The sequence below is a fragment of the Gopherus evgoodei genome, chromosome 6 (assembly GCF_007399415.2).
Source record: "Gopherus evgoodei ecotype Sinaloan lineage chromosome 6, rGopEvg1_v1.p, whole genome shotgun sequence".
In the NCBI taxonomy this organism is placed as follows: Eukaryota; Metazoa; Chordata; order Testudines; family Testudinidae; genus Gopherus; species Gopherus evgoodei.
The window spans coordinates 20,891,121-20,910,529 of NC_044327.1; the positions used below are offsets into that span (position 1 = coordinate 20,891,121).

General features: G+C 43.1%; 1 protein-coding gene across 3 annotated transcripts in view; it reads right to left on the minus strand.

Moving 5' to 3' along the window:
- Positions 1-19,409, minus strand: part of TEK (TEK receptor tyrosine kinase) — a 62,227-nt gene that overhangs the window by 14,085 nt on the left and 28,733 nt on the right. Inside the window, exons 6-15 of one of the 3 annotated variants that reach the window (XM_030567412.1) lie at positions 17,562-17,702; positions 16,282-16,410; positions 14,768-14,922; positions 13,291-13,429; positions 10,613-10,774; positions 8,927-9,061; positions 7,084-7,380; positions 3,496-3,795; positions 2,750-2,907; positions 1,499-1,709 (exon numbers count right to left, since the gene is read on the minus strand). In XM_030567412.1, coding sequence (XP_030423272.1) covers positions 1,499-1,709; positions 2,750-2,907; positions 3,496-3,795; positions 7,084-7,380; positions 8,927-9,061; positions 10,613-10,774; positions 13,291-13,429; positions 14,768-14,922; positions 16,282-16,410; positions 17,562-17,702 — 1,827 coding nt within the window. The remainder of the gene's footprint in view (positions 1-1,498; positions 1,710-2,749; positions 2,908-3,495; positions 3,796-7,083; positions 7,381-8,926; positions 9,062-10,612; positions 10,775-13,290; positions 13,430-14,767; positions 14,923-16,281; positions 16,411-17,561; positions 17,703-19,409) is intronic. The other 2 variants (XM_030567413.1, XM_030567414.1) reach the window with 2 other exon arrangements.

Below are 19,409 nucleotides of genomic sequence, written 5' to 3' on the forward strand. Positions count from 1 at the left end.
CTCTCTTTGAAATGTATAGCAAATCATTTGCAAATGGTGGAAAAACAGGTAATTGCCTTATGAGGATCTGTGCAGATAATTACTGGCGATGCTTAGGAAATGAGGGTCTACTGTTCTCCGAGGGAGTCCAAGCTGTCACAAGAGAGCCTGAGACTGTATAAAAAAGGGCTTGGGTCTTGATCCTGTCATCTCAGATCTGCTTGAGGCTTCATGCAGGGGAAGCCTAAGTCACAAGGACTGAGATCCCAACTCTGACTGGCCTGCCCTGAATACAAACACTGGGCTATAACCTATGAACTATTTCTGAAAGAACTTTTTGCCTCTACAAAGCTCACCATCTCTGCTATGAATACGAATATCAAGCCCTGTACTCATGTCTGTGTATACTGATCTTCTAACCAATCTTCTCTCCCTTTTCTTTTTTAATACATTTTAGTTTAGTTAATAAGAATTGGCTGGAGAGTGTATTTGGGTAAGGTCTGGAATATTCATTAACCTGGGTGGTAATATGTCTGATCCTTTGGGATTGGTAGTACCTTTTTATATGATTAATACTATTTTAATTAGTCCTCATCATATTTAACTTGGGTGTCTGGGTGAAGGCCTGAGGCTGGGTTACTTTAAGGCAACTGTGTTGTTGGCTTCTGGGTAATCAGTAAGGTATTATAGAAGTCTTTGTGCTGGCTTGGTAAATCTAAGTATTGGAATATCCACCAGCTTTGGGGATTGTCTGCCTGATTCTTTGCAATTCATCCTAATTGAGTGACCTCAGTCGGCTCCCCTGGTATTCTGGTCACATTGGGTATCATTGAAAACTCAGCATTCACCATTCCATGCAGCAGCAGCAACCATGCTTTCTCTTCTTCTTCTTAGAATGAGTGATACAATGGCCACCCTTAAACAACTGCCAGTTTCCTTGGATAATGACTTAGAGAGCTACATAACAACATCTTAGTATCTGCAGTATTCCAGGCACGATAGTGGCAGTATTCTAGTACTTTTGGAACTTAGATACCATGTTGATATGCATCTTAAAAGTACCTTAGATAGAGAAGTGATGCCCGACAATAAGTAGAGGGAAATTTAAATGACCCTGCAAATATACTGCTACCATATCTATTTATTTAGAGCAACCTTGGCAAGTTTTAAACGCTCTGTGCCATTATCACTGTGGAGTAGCAAATGATAAGCTTTTCATGTGACCCATCAGACAGACTGAAACTCACACATAAAAGTCAGCACTCAATGATACCAGGTTAAACTATAAGAAACACACAGAGAGGGAAAAAAAGCCATCACCGGGATGCAAACGTCGGGCAGACAAAAGCAGCAGTGATCTTATTATTCACGCTCATTATTTAGTTGGTATTTATATTACAGTAGCAGCCAGAGGCCCCAGTCAGAATCAAGGTCCCCTTGTGCCAGGCACTGTACAATCCCACATAAACATAGGGCCCTGGCCTCACAGACTCTACATTTTTTAATGCAAACTGCTGACCTTTCATCCTTTTTATGGCAGCATCCATTCGCAAGCCATCCTTCTTAATTCGTGCTTTAAGGACTTGTCCAAAGTTGCCCTCCCCAATCACATCTTGAAATTTGATGTCATTCCAATCGAGGACTGGATAGATAGTGTGGTCTGGGCTGTTCTTGGCTTTCCTGCTCAGAGTGAGAGTTCCTGAGTTAAACTGGACAGCTGGCTCTTCTCTCTGTGAAAAAAATTAACCAGGTGTTAGTAGTTGTTGTTGGTAACATTTGGAGTAATACCACAGAACTTATTGTCCACTCAATATAAGCATATGGGAGCTGAGCCTTCTCTTGCTTATTGTCTTCTGCAGAGTAATTCCTGGTTTATACTGTCTAAATGAAAGCAGTGTCAGACACTTACTGACTACTTTTATAATAGTGTAGTTGAGGCTGACAGAAAGTAGGCTGCAGGGTTGGATAAGCTTCCTTCTTCATATTGAGCAGGTTCTACTGCAGTGTTGAGGAAGAAAGAAGAGAAAGTGAAATATCTGAGCAAACTATTACATCTAGCAACTAAATCATCTCCACTCTCTCCCTTGCCTAATCAGGCTGTGGTGCAGCAAATAGTCTGCTGTGTTCGAAGGGTCATCCTCACTTTAATTAATACATCCCCATAGGATTTGCTTCTGTGGAAGAAAAGCGTGTAGGGAGAGTTTCCGTGGGACCTAACAACTGGTGATCGTGGCCCTTACTGTCCACTGTAGGAAAGAAGCTGGTAGAGGGGTGAGGCTGCCATTGACTGGTTCCTGGCCTGCTGTGCCCATCTCTAAAAACTGTGGAGGAGCAGTTACTGGGCTCAGAGTAGCAGCAACTTGCACTGCATTTTACAACCCATGGTGCTGCTTAAATAGAGACCACGCCACACAGAATAGTGTGTTCACAAGACTCTCTGGTCTGGCAGGGCATGCCTCCTGTCCTCACACACATCAGGTCACAAACTAGTTCTGCAAAGGAGACAGAAGCAGCAAAGCAGAAGGGGAGACATAGTACATAGCTGTCTTCCTCCTAAAGGTAGACCCTCTACTTCATATCCCACAATTGTAATCCCCTGCTCACCTCTGGGTCAGTGGTAGGAAAGCTTGACACTATTAATGCTAACACATACATTGGGGGCAGCTTTATTTTGAAAGTCGGAAGAGGAGGAGGAGGGAACCATCAGGAAAAGACAACAGATGAGGCTGAGATGAACCACTGCATGGACAAAGCAAAACTGGAAACTCACCACCACGTTTTGGAAGGCTTGAGCCATTCTGCGCTGGAAGTTGGCTCGCTTTAGCTGCAGCATGATGAGAAAGGCCAGCAGGATTGTTAGGCAGGTCATTCCTGCTGAGCCAAGGATAGCAATCAGCAGCATTTTCCCTCCCTTGGATTCAAAGGGAGCTGTTGAGGGGAAAATGGCACTTAGCACCTGGTTAACATTGACAGTCCTCTGAGGGAAGTAAATATTAGCATTCTCATTTTACAGATACACAAATGGAAGCCCAGAGAACTTGGGCCTCATCTTCAGTGGTGCTGAGCACCTGTGGTTCCACTGATTTCAGTTGGAGCTGGGGGTGCTCAGCATCTCTGAAAATCAGTGAATGAGTGGCCAGGCTGGTGAAATTCCATGGCCTGTGTTATGCAGGAGGTCAGATTTGATGAGCTAATGATCCCTTCTGGTTTTGAACTCTAAACATCTATGAAACATTGGGCCCTCAATAACTGAGGCACTGAAAGTCAGCGGCCACTTTTGGAAATTGTGTGACTTACCCCAGAGACAATAACAGAGCTGGGATTCAAATTCTAAGGCCTTTGTCTGGATGTGTATTGTGTATATTTTTCTTAAAATGCAAAACATTCAGAGTAACAAATAAATAAAATCTCAGGTGTTCATAGTCCCCAGCTCTGTTCTCAGCTTGCTAACCCACATGGCCTCCCAGACCATCCCGGCATGGTTTGGATTGAGTTCAGTACGCTGGAGTAACCAACCTTTTGTTTCCGGGAGAGTCTTCAGTTCAAGAGAAGCATTTGGGTTACTTGGTCCAATATTGTTCTGTGCACTAATCTGAACCAGATATGCAGTGTTTGGCTCGAGGCCCTTGAGATGATACTGCGTGATGGTTGTGTTTTTTATTGTGACGTCAATGTGGTTGTACTCAGCCTTGCCATAAATCTTGTAGCTGATGATGATGGAGGAGATGGACTGTCCCACAGCAGTTGACCAAGAGATGATGGCAGAGGTATCCGTGATGTTGAAAATCTTGATGTTGTCAGGTGACGGTGGGATTCCTATGAACAAAAAAAAGAACATGTTCCAGGTTACATCCATCCTTGCTCCTTCTCTTAGTGCCAATCCTTTCCCCAATACTCCCACTGGCTTAAAGAGAACCAGGATCAGGGCAACAGCAAATGAAACTTGACTATGTTTTTATAAAGTTGACATGTGCATTTCATTCTGGCACCAACTATTGCAATGCTGAACACTTCCAAGAGATTCCTCATGGTATTTCTTGCTAGGAAAAAGAAGAGACTGCTCCAGGTACTATCCTAGACAAAGGGATTCCTCTTGAATTGGGGCAGCATAATTTTACCTCCTGACTGGATCAGCATCCCTCTGTGTCTTCAGTATCCCTTACTTTTCATTGCTTTAAGGCCTGTTTTCTTTATCCATCTAACAGCCGTTAGGAAGGATAGAAGTCAACTGCAAATCTCCCACAGATTTCAATGGGAGCAGGACTGAGTCCCTAGCTGGTGGCCACAACCACAGCTGGCAAGACAAGTTCTCCTCAGAATAATATACCTGTGGTGATATTTCCAGAAGCAGGTCACCATTGTCATGTTTGTAATACATGCAGGGTCCAGCTGTGCAACCTTTACCAGTGTGGGTAAGCACCTATGTGAATGGGATTAGCACTGAGGTTGCAGGCACGGGTGGTGCAGAGATGTGCCCTTCCAGAGGAGCGTACTAGAAGCACTGTGCCTCAGGCAAGCACAATGACTTCATGAGCCCCCAGAAAGTGTGGCTGTGGTGACAGTACTGTGGGGGACAGGTGAATCTATGGCCTTACCACATTCTCATCCCTTCCTACCTCCTTTGAGGATTCTAGCACCAGCATTATGGCAGACTCAACTACTCTCTGCACCCAGTGTAGTGCACAAACATTGCACCCTCTCTTCACCATTCAGTGCTTGGTACAACTCAGCCAGATTTTCCGAATCAATGGAGATCCTGTTGTCTTGGATGGAGCTGTGGGTGCCCAGCACTTCTGAGAATCAGGCCCTCAGGATGGGGTTTTCAAAAGCACCAAAGTGATTTAGGAGCATGTGTCCCATTGAAAGTGACTGAGACCTGTGCTCCTGAGTCACTTAGGAACATTTGAAACTCACATCCTTAGTCTCTGACCCTCTGACTAAGAATTAGTGCTGACCCTCAACTATCCCTCTTAACAATAGCTAAAAGCAGCTGTAAATGTGCATTCAGAAGCACTATACTATCATTGCAGAGGATTGCTGTGACATTGCATTGCATATGTTTTATGGAAATATGTTTATAAGTATACATATAATGTAACTGGAATATGCTTTATGCAAAAGGTCTCTTGTAAGGTATCATTACAAAGCTTATAATCTACTGAGTGTGTTCATCCTATTTGTATGAATATATCATTCTTGTATCTGAAAATGAAGTATTACTCTGAAGTCCTATTGTAACTGTGCAAAGTGTGGACCATTAATGGTGGCTTGGACTCTTGATGGCTCCCATTAACTAGGACAATTGGTTGTGAATGCTCAGTTTACTCACAAACCTTCCTGGGTACATGCAGGCCAGCCCTGAACGAATGGAGAATGAGGACTTATAGTGACATGTCACCTGATACTGGAATCCATGTTAAACCTGGTGCTTTCCATTTAGAAGGAAGAATGGAGACCCAGACAGACAAAAGATTACTGCCTTGTGCCAAAGCTATAAAAGGGGGTGGAACAGAACAAAGGGGGCTGCAGTCATGAAAAACCCCTAGTTACCACCTGAGCTGGAACTAACTACAACTGTACCAGGGGAAAGGATTGGGCCCAGACTAGGAAGGAATCTAGACTGTGAAAGAAGCTTATTGGAACATCTCTGAGGGTCAGATTTACCTGTTTCAGAGTAGCAGCCGTGTTAGTCTGTATCTGCAAAAAAAAACAGGAGTACTTGTGGCACCTTAGAGACTAACAAATTTATTTCAGCATGAGCTTTTGTGAGCTACAGCTCACTTCTTTGGATGCATAGAATGGAACACACAGACAGGAGATATTTATACATACAGAGAACATGAAAAGTTGGAAATATGCACACCAACAGGAAGAGTCTAATCAATTGAGATGAGCTATCATCAGCAGGAGAAAAAAACTTTTGAAGTGATAATTAAGATGACCCATAGAAGGTGTGAGGAGAACTTAACATAGGGAAATAGATTCAATTAGTGTAATGACCCAACCATTCCCAGTCTCTGTTTAGGCCTGAGTTAATTGTATCTAATTTGCATATTAATTCGAGTTCGGCATCAGGTGGTTTCGCAATTTCTTTGAGAGTGTGTGGTGTGCTGAACTCGAATTAATATGCAAATCAGGCCTAAACAGAAACTGGGAATGGTTGGGTCATTACACTAATTAAATCTATTTCCCTATGTTAAGTTCTCCTCACACTTCCTATGGGTCATCTTAATTATCACTTCAAAAGTTTTTTTTCTCCTGCTGATGATAGCTCATCTCAATTGATTAGACTCTTCCTGTTGGTGTGCATACTTCCACCTTTTCATCTTCTCTGTATGTATAAATATCTCCTGTCTGTGTGTTCCATTCTATGCATCCAAAGAAGTGAGCTGTAGCTCACAAAAGCTCATGCTGAAATAAATTTGTTAGTTTCTAAATTGCCATAAGTACTCTTGTTCAGATTTACTTGTATTCAGTTTCTTAAATGTATTAGGCTTAGACTTATGTATTTTGTTTTATTTTGCTTGCTTATTTTACTTTGTTCTGTCTGTTATTTCTTGAAACCACTTAAATCCTACTTTTTATACTTCATAAAATCACTTTTGTTTATTAATTATCCCAGCGTAAGTGATAGTACCTGTGGAAGCAAACAGCTGTGCATATCTCTCTATCAGTCTTATAGAAGGTGGACTATATGAGTTTACTATGTATAAGCTTTATACAGAGTAAAATAGTTTTATTTAAGGTTTGGATCCCACTGGGAGTTGGACGTCTGAGTGCTGGAGACAGGAGCACTTGCTGAGCTATTTTCAGTTAAGTTTGCAGCTTTGGGGTCGTGGTTCAGACCCTGGATCTGTGTTGCAGTAGGTTTGCATGTCTGGTTCAACAAGACAGGGTTCTGGAGTCCCAAGCTGGCAGGGAAGATGGGTTCAGAGGTAGTTTCAGCACATCAGATGACTGTCCCAAGTGGGTCTCTGTGACCAAACCCGTCACAATTACATTTTACAGAGACCTCTAGCAACATCAGAATCCTGCTTTGTGGGGGGGGGGGGAGGTAGAGGAAGAGAAAGGATTAAATAATGTAAAGTGAATCCAGTCACTTACTGTCACTGTAGGTCCATGCATACAAATAATCACTCCACTCTCCTTCAGACCTGGTATTCACACGTACCCTGCACCTATACTGCTGTCTGGGTTCTAAATCACCAATAATCAGAGTGGATATATTTCCTGGCACACTGATGATAACATTGTCCTGATCACCACTGTTGTCATTCACACTCGTCCTTTCCACTTCTACGAGAAGGTCATCTTCTGGCTTCTGTACTATTGGCTGCCATGACAAAATCAGAGATGTCTTGCTTTCAGGAAGGAGGGAGAGACCTTCTGGTGGAGGAAGACCTTGGAGAATCCACAGAGAGAGAGAGATAAAAAACTTTTATTTTACGTCTTTTGGATACTTGCACACAAAGGACGGTATTAAAACAATAATCTGGAACTGGCCTTCTGGGTTAGTGGTTAGTGCTCTGCACTGTGTATAATCATTTATAGTGCTACAAAGTGCACATAAAAAGCTAATAGAGGGATTAGCAAGGTTTGTCCCGCAGCCTGCCAAGGTAAGCTCCCTGGCGGGCCGGGCCGGTTTGTTTACTTGCCATGTCCGCAGGTTCAGCCGATCGCTGCTCCCACTCGCCACGGTTCGCTGCTCCAGGCCAATGGGGGCTGTGGGAAGTGGCACAGGAAGGTGCTGGCGGTGGCTTCCCACAGCCCCCATTGGCCTGGAGTGGCGAACCGCAGCCAGTGGGAGCTGTGATCAGCCGAACCTGTGGATGCAGCAGGTAAACAAACCGGCCTGGCCCGCCAAGTTTTGCTGATCCTTGGGCTAATATGTCAATTTGGCAGCATTCTACATTCTGCATTCACTTTCATAGGTGTAAATGACTACACATAGGGCAAGGCAATGGAGAATCAGACCCTGTCACTTAGTTCTTGTCCACAGTCACATTCGCTAGATCAGAATAGCAGAAGTAAAGGCCCCTCTCACTACCTACAGTTCTTCGAAGGAGAATGAGGGGGCCTGAATAACTATATTGTGTGTCGTTAAATAAAACAACAGAGCTATGGGACAATGTAGAACAGAGATAATAGACTAGGGAATTCAAATGACATTGAAGGAGATGGAGTGGAGGGAAGAGAGCTAATACTCCACAGCTAGTAGATTCTTGGTTGGTTGCTGGCGTGCACAAGCTCCATTTAAAGAACTGTTGACCTGGGCGTCAGCAAAAAAGGTACCTTTCTTGTCTCATGTCCTTCATTGGGATGGAGGATGGTTGAAAGATTACTGATGCAAAGTGGAAGTTTTTAAACATGAGGAAAGGGCCAGGCCCCTCTCTTTTCATTGCTGGATCATTTCCATTTTAAGGGTTCAGTAAACAAGAGGTCATTTATTTAGTGCTTGAGTATTTGATTTCTTCCTGTTCCTTGACTAAGTATGAGATTTTGATTTTTAAATAGTCTTAACCTTAAAGAAGTCAACATAGTCTAATGGTTAGAGCCATCACTAGTAACCAGGAGAAGGGGTTCTATCCCCAACATAGCTGAGTACTAGCTGTGTGGCATTGGGCAAGTTACCTAACTTCATTGTGTCTCAGTTTTCCCACCTGTAAAATGGGGAAAATTATATTCAGCCACTTTTGCAATTCTTCCCCCATTTTGCTTTGCTTTGCTTGAGACTCCTCTGAAAGGATCTGAGCCTCCCCTGGCCACACTGTTTGGGAAACATTGTTTTGAGGCTTGGTCTAAACCCCGATGAAATCAATGGAAAGGCTTCCATTGATTTCAGTGGGCTTTGGCATGCATGCAGCTGAATGTGGCTGTGCATACTGCAGAGAAAACGAAGAAGGCTGATTGAAAGCTCCCCATGTGAAAAGTCAAAAGTCCTACGTACCAAGTGCAGCCGTTGTGAAGCTTGCCTGTGGCCCAGGATGCCCTTCTCCACCATCCCCTTGCCGGCTGAGCTGAACACAGAACTGATATTCTGTTTTGGGTTCTAGATTATCTAATTTCATGCTCTCTCCATTTACTGGGAACGAAAGGAGAAAGAAAGGTCAACCCTCCATTCCATTCCGAAAAATAATAAGGGATTTTCTGAATCCCGCATCACTGCTGGATCTGCTCTTGAGAGAGGTCAACGTTATGGGCTCCGCTTTACCCCCATTACTCTAGGGTGAGCTGTTTAGATGTACCTGTTAATTACCATTATGACAGTATTGCTTATTATGGGTCAAAGCACCAGCAATGTGCCCAGCCTTGCATGAGATACAAAAGGGCAGCTTTTCAAAAGTATTGAAGTGCTCAGGGTCCTCAGTAGGCGCTTCTGGGTGCTGAGCACTTCTGAAAATCTGGCCCCAAGTGAGCTGGCCCCGATCCAAAGATCTTACAATCTGCTCCTATAGTTGGATATGTGCAGGCAGACCTCTTCACTCTTTTGGAGACTTAATGATGTCATTGGTCTAGCTATTAAGAGTTCAGATACCACAATGATGGACATAACATATAAGCCTGGAAAGAACAAATTGGAATCCCGAATACCCATGAACGTGTTGGTTAAAGGCTCAAGAATGCTCAGTGTTGATGTATCTGTGTTTCATCAAGAGATCCCAGCAAAGAGACCTGGTGACTAATGAAGATGATGTGTAAAGTGATATAGGTTAGACTCCCATACAATCAGGCATACTCCCTTATATCTACCCTTATATCCAGTTATTTACACATCTACCTTGATATAACGCTGTCCTCAGGAGCCAAAAAATCTCACTGCGTTATAGATGAAACCACGTTATATCGAACTTGCTTTGATCCGCCGGAGTGCGCTGCCCCACCCCACACCAGAGCACCGCTTGACCGCGTTATATCCAAATTTGTGTTATATCGGGTCACATTATATCAGGGTAGAGGTGTATATGTAAGGGAAACCAAGCTGGCGTAAATTACACATTGAGGAATCAGAAGGTGTCAGTTGAGGGAGTTGCTTTAGATTACACATTCTTACATCTTGCAGTTCATTGGTTTTTTTAGCTACGCTCCTCGCTTCTGGCCTGTCAGAGTCTGAAATACATTTGTTTACATTCCCTTGCACTCAGTGGGTCAAATTTAGAGCTGATGTGTAAGGTGTGTGTTTGTAAGTTACTCACACACCGTGTAAGTGAGCCCTGCGGCAATCTAGGAAAAGTCTATATAGCTTTAATGTACATTGAGGGGACTGGATGAAGTGGTAAGCTATCCTCTCCTCTAGGCTACTTAAATTCACTTGACTCACTTCCGAACTTTGCCCTTGGTCTTTAGAAGTCCTAGAAGCCAGTACTTGGGTACCACGGTGATAGGAGCCTTATAAAAACCTGAGACAGGAGGCCATTTGCTTCTGCTGCTGCTTTAATATCTTTTTAGTTTAAAAACTATGTAAAAATTACACTTGCCAGGACCAGCCGTAGGTTCTTTTGAGCCCTGTATAAGTAAAAGTCATTTTTCAGAACAAAATTTTACTTTAGAGTAAACACCACATTCTAATTTTGCTTCAGCTTGATTGTAGATGAGGTTTCTGTATGATTGATGGGATGAAAGGACTGACCCTTACCTTCCACTGACATCCAGGGCTGATAACCTTTAGCAGGCTTATACAGGAGCTTGGTTGACACAATCGGTCCATCGCCAGTATGGGAGTCAGCATTGATATCGATGGTGAGAAAATTATGTCCACCCTCTATCATCCTGGGAGCATACTGAGGCACAGGAGGAACTGAGCAAGAATGTGGCTATTAGACCAGATCTTTTATTTGTCTGTATTAATAAAACTGTGGCATCTACCTGGAGTCATAGGAATACAGGTATTGCCAGACTGTATCAGAGCAATGGTCCGTCTACTCCAGTACCCTGTTTCTGACAGCTACTTCAACAACATTTCTTTGTGGTAGGGAAAGTTTCTTCCTAACTTCCATTAGTTGGAGGTGGGATTATACCCTAAAAAATGAGGGTTTAGATCCCTTTCCAAATGCTTGGATTTTTTTTCAATCTTTACCGTCCCATTCATTTGCCAATTCATAAAAATTACAATGCAAGAGGTGGCTGTTCAAGGTAGGACTGTTTTAATGTTTTGAATGCAGATGTTTGTTTAAACATTTCCCTGTAGTGTTGTCAATAAAAACCTTTTCAATCTTATGCCAGTCTATGAGAACCAGAAAGTGAAACTGATTGGAAACATTGTCCAGGCTGAGTGAAATGCCAAGAAAGTAAACAAATGTTATCCACAATGAAAATATATCAGATTTTTAAAATTCTTTCAGCTTTAATAATCCCAGGTAGGACTATCAAGAGGAAGAAAGACTGTTAAAACATGGGTTTTGGTCTAGATAGTGTCCCCTTATGTTTAATATACTCCCTACTGTAAGGGTCCGATTTCTATAACTCTTATTCACTATGAGTAGCACTTACATACCCTGATTTTTAGAGCTGCTGAGGGAGACACAAAGGCCCATTGGTGGTTCACTTCTCAGTGTTAGCAACTCTTGTCAAGACTGACATACTCACTACACCTAATACACTGTTGTCATGATATAGACCCAAAAGGTAGCGTGTAATGTATCACTGGAAAACCGATAACTCACTGATCATTAATATTTTTGCATGAGATATGGATGGGTGTGTACAAAGAGAGACAGCAGGGAAGGTAGCTATCTACTGTCTCCAAGGTAAATGAAGCATTATCAAAACAATGTAAGCCTGGTTTACATGTCGATCAGCACAGGGATGGAAAATCAACAGGAAGCCTTCCTGCATCTTTAACCGGGTAAATGAACTTTGGGAAAACAGCCTGGTGTCTACATCCCAGCAGGAAAGAGAAGTTTGGGCTGGTTTACTATCCAAAGATTACAAAGAAAGGGGAGAGAGCCCCGTAAAATTCAAGGGGCCAGAGCCCTTCAAATCACAGGACATTGGAGCCTTCAACCAAGGGGGCTGAAGTTTCTGGGAACCATATATAGGTGAGAAACCTGCTTAGGCAAAGACTGTAACTTGCTGAAATTAACTTTTAGTCTTAGAAGAGTATTTTTTACTTTTGTTTGTTTGTAACCCTTTCTACCTTTACTCCTTTATATTTGGTATCACCTAGACCTTTGACATTTTGCTTAATAAATTTATTTTTCTTTTACTATACATCAATTCTATGCAGTGATTGAAGTAAGAGTGTTTGTTGAACTCAAGTTAAATTAATGAATTGGAGTGTATTGTCTCTTTAAAGGAGCAATGAACTAATAACTTCTCGAGCCTTTCAGGAGAGGACATTGCTGGGAGACGTTTCTGGGGAACTTGGAAGTTAGGAGTCACTGTTTGTTACCTGCAGGGCAAGGTTTGGACTGGCAGAATCTTGAGGAGTTTGCTGCCAAGGCAGACAAACTGGTGTGTCAGGGAGCTGTGACAGAGCTTAGCAGTAGCAAAACTCTCACTTACTGAGGCAGAGAGGGGTAACGCAGTAACTCTCGATTCTGGGAACCTCAGCACATTGTCACACTGGCAGACGGTTTGGGGGAAATTTGGGACTGAGAGTATTGGGGGTCACTCTGCAAAAAGTAACTGGGTTGTGGAAGCCAGGGTGGGACCTGCCTGCTTGTATGCTGGCTCTTGGTGTTCGGGCTGTGAACCATAGCAGCATAGCACTGACGCATCCAAAGTTGCAGGGCAGGCGGCGACACAACCTCTTACTGGTCTGATTTGAACCCCAAAGCACCACTCTGAGCACCTGTATCTCTGAAGTCTCTGGGTTTTCTAGGTGCTCAGTACACATGGCAATTGGGCTTCTTTTATTAAGATGAGTTAATATGGATGGCAATGCCTAATTTACACATCTATGCTTGAAGATACTTGTCTAGTCTCTGAAGAAGATTTTCCGTACTACATTAAATATCAGCAAAGCAGCAAGCTCTGGGCCTGATTCACAGCTCTTTCCAGTCAGTGGAAGGACTTCCACTGAGTTTAATAATGTAGGCTTTGGTTCAGGCCCTGTAAGCATAGCTGGAGCATAACTGATGGAGCAGGATAATATACATGGAAAGGTTTAAGTATTTGTATAAACAAACATAAACATGACATAAAGAAATAGGCTCATGACTCAACTCAATGCATTATCAGATCTCTGAACAGAAACTGCTAGAATGATAGATAGCATCTCAGGAATGGTATGGATATTTAATGGTGTTAGCTTGCCCGGGTTAAAAGAGGGATGCGAGGACATCTAAAAGCACATGATTCAGAGAACTTTACCTTTAACTGTAACATGGAAAGACTCTTCTGCCATCCCCGCTACTGTCTGAACACTGCAAACCCATATTCCCGAGTCAGGGGGCTGGATTCTATTGATATGAAACTTCGCCTCTGAGCGATTGCTAACAAATGAGATGGGCTGAAATGACAAATCATAAGAAGGGTCTGACAAACCTGAACAATGAAAAACCTCCTCCGAGTCATGTCTCCTCCTAATCTAGGGTCTCAAATCCATTAATGTCAATGGCAAGTCTCCTATTAACCTCAATGAGCTTTGGATCAGGCCCTTAGTATATTGCATGTAGTCATTACATGCAGTATATTACACCCCAGTCAGGAGTTTTCTAGTGCAGACAAAATGGCCCTGGTAACTTCTGATTTTGATCTCACTGTAGCGATGTTATTTCCGGACTACTGCGTGTTTCACTCTACAACCTTCACTTTCCTTTAATGTAGATTTTAACATGGGACAATAATAAATATAGCTTCCATTTATAATACCTGTCCTCTCAAAAAACCCAAAGTACTTCAGAGAAAGTCCCTCTTCTATTGGCCTCAGTGACAAAACTTCCATTGATTTCCTGCCCTGCATGTATGAGCCCTCTTCACCCATCTGCAAAATGTAGCTAACTCTGCAGGAAATTTTACAGCCATTGCACATCAGTGTTATTTACTCAGTTTTGCTGCTACAACTGGTTGAATTAGCAATTATCCATAAACCATCTAAAGAACTCAGCCCTTTTTCTGTTTTGAGGTTTGCAAGAGCATTAATTATTCAGTCTTTGCTGAATAGTTTAGGTGGTGAATTCTGAGCAAATGTGTTGTCCATGAACAGTTAATTTCAGTCATTTGCTATTTATTATTCACTGTGTTTGGCTAGTCATCCAAGTCACATGATATTTTTCTACTATTTCTTAAACTATTTAAACAGGGGAAAAACAAATGAAGAATGACAAACAGAACAGCAAACACTCTTTTTCACAGACAAATATCAGGGTTTGTATGCAAAGTAGGGGAATTTGTATAAAGGACAGACATTCCCCCAAACAATAGTGCAAACAGAAGTCTGTCCCCACAAATTGTCATGAACAGTGAATAAAAAGTGGCACAAACACGGATGAACTTAGCAACCAATGGGAATTTGAGCAAATGCTCACACACTTTTTCACCATTACACAGCAAGTTCTGGACTTGATTTAGGAAAGCACTGAAGCACATGCGTAAGTCTGTCCCTAGACAGATGACCATCTGCTAAGTGCTTTTGTGGAATAGGGATAGCTTCCTGAATTGGAGCCTCTATGAGTCTAGGCAAGTTCATAGAAACTGGCTGAAAATTTAGCCCTGAAGATCTCGTGGCATTTTCATACCACCAAGGAAATGTACTTGGTCAAAATGTATTTAGTGTGCAATAACTCACAAATAAACGTAACAATAATAATAAAATAAGAAACAGAGTCTAAACAAACCAGGGACTTACCTTGAAGACAGTCCCATCTTGTTTCAACAGTTTAAAGTCTTCAATAACAGGGAGTGGCTTGCCAGTGGCTATACATATAGGCTTAAACTCTGTGCCAGAATTGAGTTCCACGTGGTTTGGCAAGTGCTTTATCTGAGGTGGTACATCAGCTGAACCTGTGTAAGGAACCCAATATTCACAACATGACCTCTGCTGATTGCTTCTCCCCCTCACAGATAAAACAGAGCAGGCTAAGAGGTTAAAAAAAGCAGCTACAATTCAAATTCAGTGCATATGTTGAACAAATTGTAGACCTTAGGTACAGAGGGCCTGATTCTCCTCTCACTTACACAGGACTAAATCAGAAATAATTCCACCAAAGTCCAGGGTGTTACACCAGTGTAAAACTAAGTCAGAAAAGATTCAGACCCAAAACATACCAAGCACAATCTAGCTTTTGCAAAATCACACATTGTATTCTCTGAGTTAATGTGAAACACCCCTGCAGCTCATCATTGCCCAGGCCCATAAGAAGACAGCAGTGACATCTGGGTAGCGCAGAAGTGCTACAATCTGATCATGATCTCAACCCTCCCCACACTTCTTGAGCTTGAAAGACCTTGTGAGCCAGGAACAATATATGCATGTTCCTTCCTGTCGCCTATCTCTTGAGAATTTGAAGGCTACTGTGGGACTACAATAGGATGATCAGATAGGAAGTGTGAAAAATCGGGACACTTTTTTTTGGAGGGGAAGGGGGACAGGCGGAATAGTTGCATGTATCAGACAAAGCCCCTAATATTGGGATGGTCCTGATAATATCGGAACGTCTGGGCACCGTAGTCTAAAACATAGAGCCCAATCTTTTGGGGCTATTCTATCAGTTTACCAGGTAAAAACCAAATTCCATGCTGATTTATACCCTGGACAACTCCACTGAATTCAGTGGGGTTGCACAGAGTGTGAATCAGTACAGAGCTTAGCCTCCTGACTCTCCTGCGTCAGCTGCTGCCTACTGTCTCCCTTTCAGCTGTGCAAGGCTTAACTCCCCATGGAGCTAGTGTTGATTCAAATCCCAGTCTGGTGAACAGCAAGAGACACTTGGTGCAAGAACATGCCCAGCTGAATGGGACAAAGGAAGTGGCAGTGCCCCATGAGCCAGCGCTGAGAGTCATCAGTAAGTGCTAGATGTGCAACCCTTGCTCATATCAGTAAGTACTTACACAAGTATTCCACTGACGTCCATGTCAGAGTCAAAGCCTGTGTGAGGAAGGGTTGTGTAATCTAGCTCCAATGTAGGGAGAGGTATCCTAGACTAGTGCTCGTAAACCTGAGGCACCAGACATGGTGCGCCTAACAGAGGCTGGCAGCCATTGCACTAGAGAAAAGATTTGGACCCAGGTCCTGTGCCCTCCAGAATGAAACGGGGCAGCTGCCATGGGCTATCAACCATAGCTGGAGATGTTACGCCAGCATGAAGATTTGTTTCAATCACACTGGAAGAGGCCATTTACGATAGTGTTACCTTGCTTTACCTTCTTTTTCACAGTGTAGACCGCGCCAGCCAAACTGACAGAGGCAGCCCTTAAATCTGTCGCATTTCCCCCGATTGTTGCAATTACACTTGAGTTTACAGTCCGGCCCATAAAAACCAGATTGGCACTCTGCAAGCACAGGTGTTCAGGGTAAGTGTTAATAACACGGAATGAATAAAAGCAAGTTGCCTTGCATGCTACAGATTTTCGTCCACTGCTTTAGAATCTTACGCATCGGAATCTGACGCTGAGTTCATTCCATTCAGTTCAGTGATGAGTGTGGTCCATCAGAGTAATCCACTGGCGGGCCGCCAGACTATTTCTTTACATTTGCACGGCTGCCTGCAGCTCCCAGTGGCCGTGGTTCGCCGTTCCTGGCCAATGAGAGCTGCGGGAAGGGTTGTCCGGCATCTAAACAGTCTGGCGACTCACCAGCGGATTACCCTGATGGGCCACATGCAGCCCGCGGGCCACAGATTGCCCACCACAGATCCAGTTGCACTGAGTTTGTGAAGGCTTTTGTGCTTAAAGCATCAATACAGGGTCTCGAGGATCACGACGGCAACAAAACAGAGCAAAGCTGTTTCTGTACTTGTCACCCTGCAAAGTTGCAAGCATCTTCAACTTCCAGTGAAGACATTATGATTTGAGTTGTGCTAGTACTCCTATCAGGATTATGGCACCATTGTGCTAGATGCTGCAAAGACAGACAGGAAAACTTGGTCCCTGTCCTAAAGAGATTACAGTCTAATGTATAGTCAATGGAAGCCGAAGATGCTTGGCAGTTTGCAGGAATGGGTACTGATGTAGCCCACTTTTATCCCTAGAAATATGACAGGACCCTCAAGGCAGGGGTCAATTTTTACAGGGCAGGGAGGGGAGGAATGCTGAGCACCATTTAACCAAACTATAAACCCTGTACATATGGAAAGCACTTTGAGCCAGGAGGTGCAACAACACCCACAGCACCACTAGTTCCAGCACCTATGTACCCCAGGTTATAGAATGTTTTAAATTTTGGTTACAGAATCAGTTGATTTATGAGATACTGGCAATATTTTGCACTTATACAGCACCTTTCATCTGCAAACCTCATATGCTCCTCTGGGGTAGATCTGATTATTATCTCTATTTCATAGATAGGGAAATTGATGGTACGTGGGCTGGGCATAAACAGCCTGGCTCTGTCCTACTGCCATTGCTTTTCTTTTTGGGTTTTACACACACTAAGCAGCAGCAGCAGCAAACTTTCAATGAATGCACCATATTTATGACTGTACCTTCATCACATGCCAGGCCCTTCCATCCTGTAGCACAAGAGCAGCCATATGGATCTGGTAGACAGAACATATAATATTTGCAGCCTGAGTTCTCTTTACAGATTTCTTTGCAGGTTCTGCCAAATGTATTGTCTCCGCAAGCTATAGAAGGGGGGAAAAAAATGGCCCAACAGCGTCAAGGCCATGAAAGTGCTTGTTCTTCCAGTGATACATCATTAGGCAACGTTAAAGAAATAGAAAAAAAATGGAAAATAAATATTTTTACCCCCAAATATTGGGTCCATTAAAATCCGTAACTATGTCAATCAGCAGGCAAGATTCCAGGCATGACCTACGCTGCTGCTGCAGTGAAGATAACTTTAAGCAATGAAAACAAGCTTGGCTTTTCTTTAAGGTGACGAAATATAAGAACATCTAGTGCTTTGAATATTCAAGGTCAGATCTTCACCTGGTGCAAGTCACCGTAACCCCTTTGAATTTGATGGAGCTATGGTTACACCAACTGAGGACCTGACCTAGCACTTTCCTCCGAACTTGATTATGGCTGAAATCTTGGACGTTTCCAACCTAGTAGGAACTCTTGGGCTCAATGAAGTCAATGGTAGTTTTGCCAGAATGAGGGCCAGGATTTAACCTCATGTTTTCAAGGAGAGGTAAGTTTTCTTTCTTTGAGGGTGTTGTTCACAGCAAAGGGTCAAGAAAAACCTCCAGATCTGCCATTGTAATTCAGAATAAAACAAAATGCTGAATAACACATCAGCTTGAGAGTAAACAGCCATGTTATATCCATGAGTGACATTATAGCCATGGCAGTTATAATTAAACAAACAAATACAGTAGTGAATGGTCGATGGTCTCTTCCAACACTGTTCTACCAGGGATAACATCATAAATCAGGACCATATTTATATATATAGTGGCAAATGCCTGATGCTATTGTGGTGGGTCCCATGCTTTTCCTTGGTGTGATGCGGTCAGGGCGCCGCCCCTTCCCCCTACTCTTGGGTGTCAATGGCATCGGTAGTGCCCTAGTGGGGGAGAAAAGGTGAGCGGGGAAGGGACCTGGTGAAGGTGAGCGGGGAAGAGATCCTACTCCAGGTCCCAGTCCCTTCAGCTTCTCAGGCTTCTTACTCTCTTTCCCCTTGGGCAGGGTATCTCTCAGTCCTCTGTGCCAGGGGAGTCCCTTGGCTCTGCTTGGGCAGGGTTTCCCTTCCCTTGGTATTCTGATCCTCTGGTCAATAACAGTACTCCTCTAAACTACAGTCAGAACTCCTTCACTCCTCCAGTCTGACTGAAGTAGGGGGGTTTTATTAGGTTTCTGGCAGGGCCTTAATTGGCTGAAGGTGCTCTAATTAATCTGTAGTAACCTCTCCTCAGTCCACAGGGAGGGGCTTATATGACTCCCTCTATCACTCTCCTGCTGCCCCCTAGCCCTGCTGTAACACAATACAGTATATATATATATATATGTACACACACACACACACACACTTATAGATATATATATACACACACATACATATACACTGCACACCTGCTTGAATTTAAACATATGTGTATACACACACACACACGTGTATGTGTATGTATATATATATACCTCTACCCTGATATAACGCAACCCGATATAACACGAATTAGGATATAACGTGGTAAAGCAGCGCTCCAAGGCTGCTCACTCTGGCAGATCAAAGCAAGTTCGATATAACGTGGTTTCACCTATAATGCGGTAAGATTTTTTGGCTCCCAAGGACAGTGTTATATCGAGGTAGAAGTGTCTATTAGGGCGGTCAAGCAAATAAAAAAATTAATCGTGATTAATTGCGCCATTAAATAATAATAGAATAC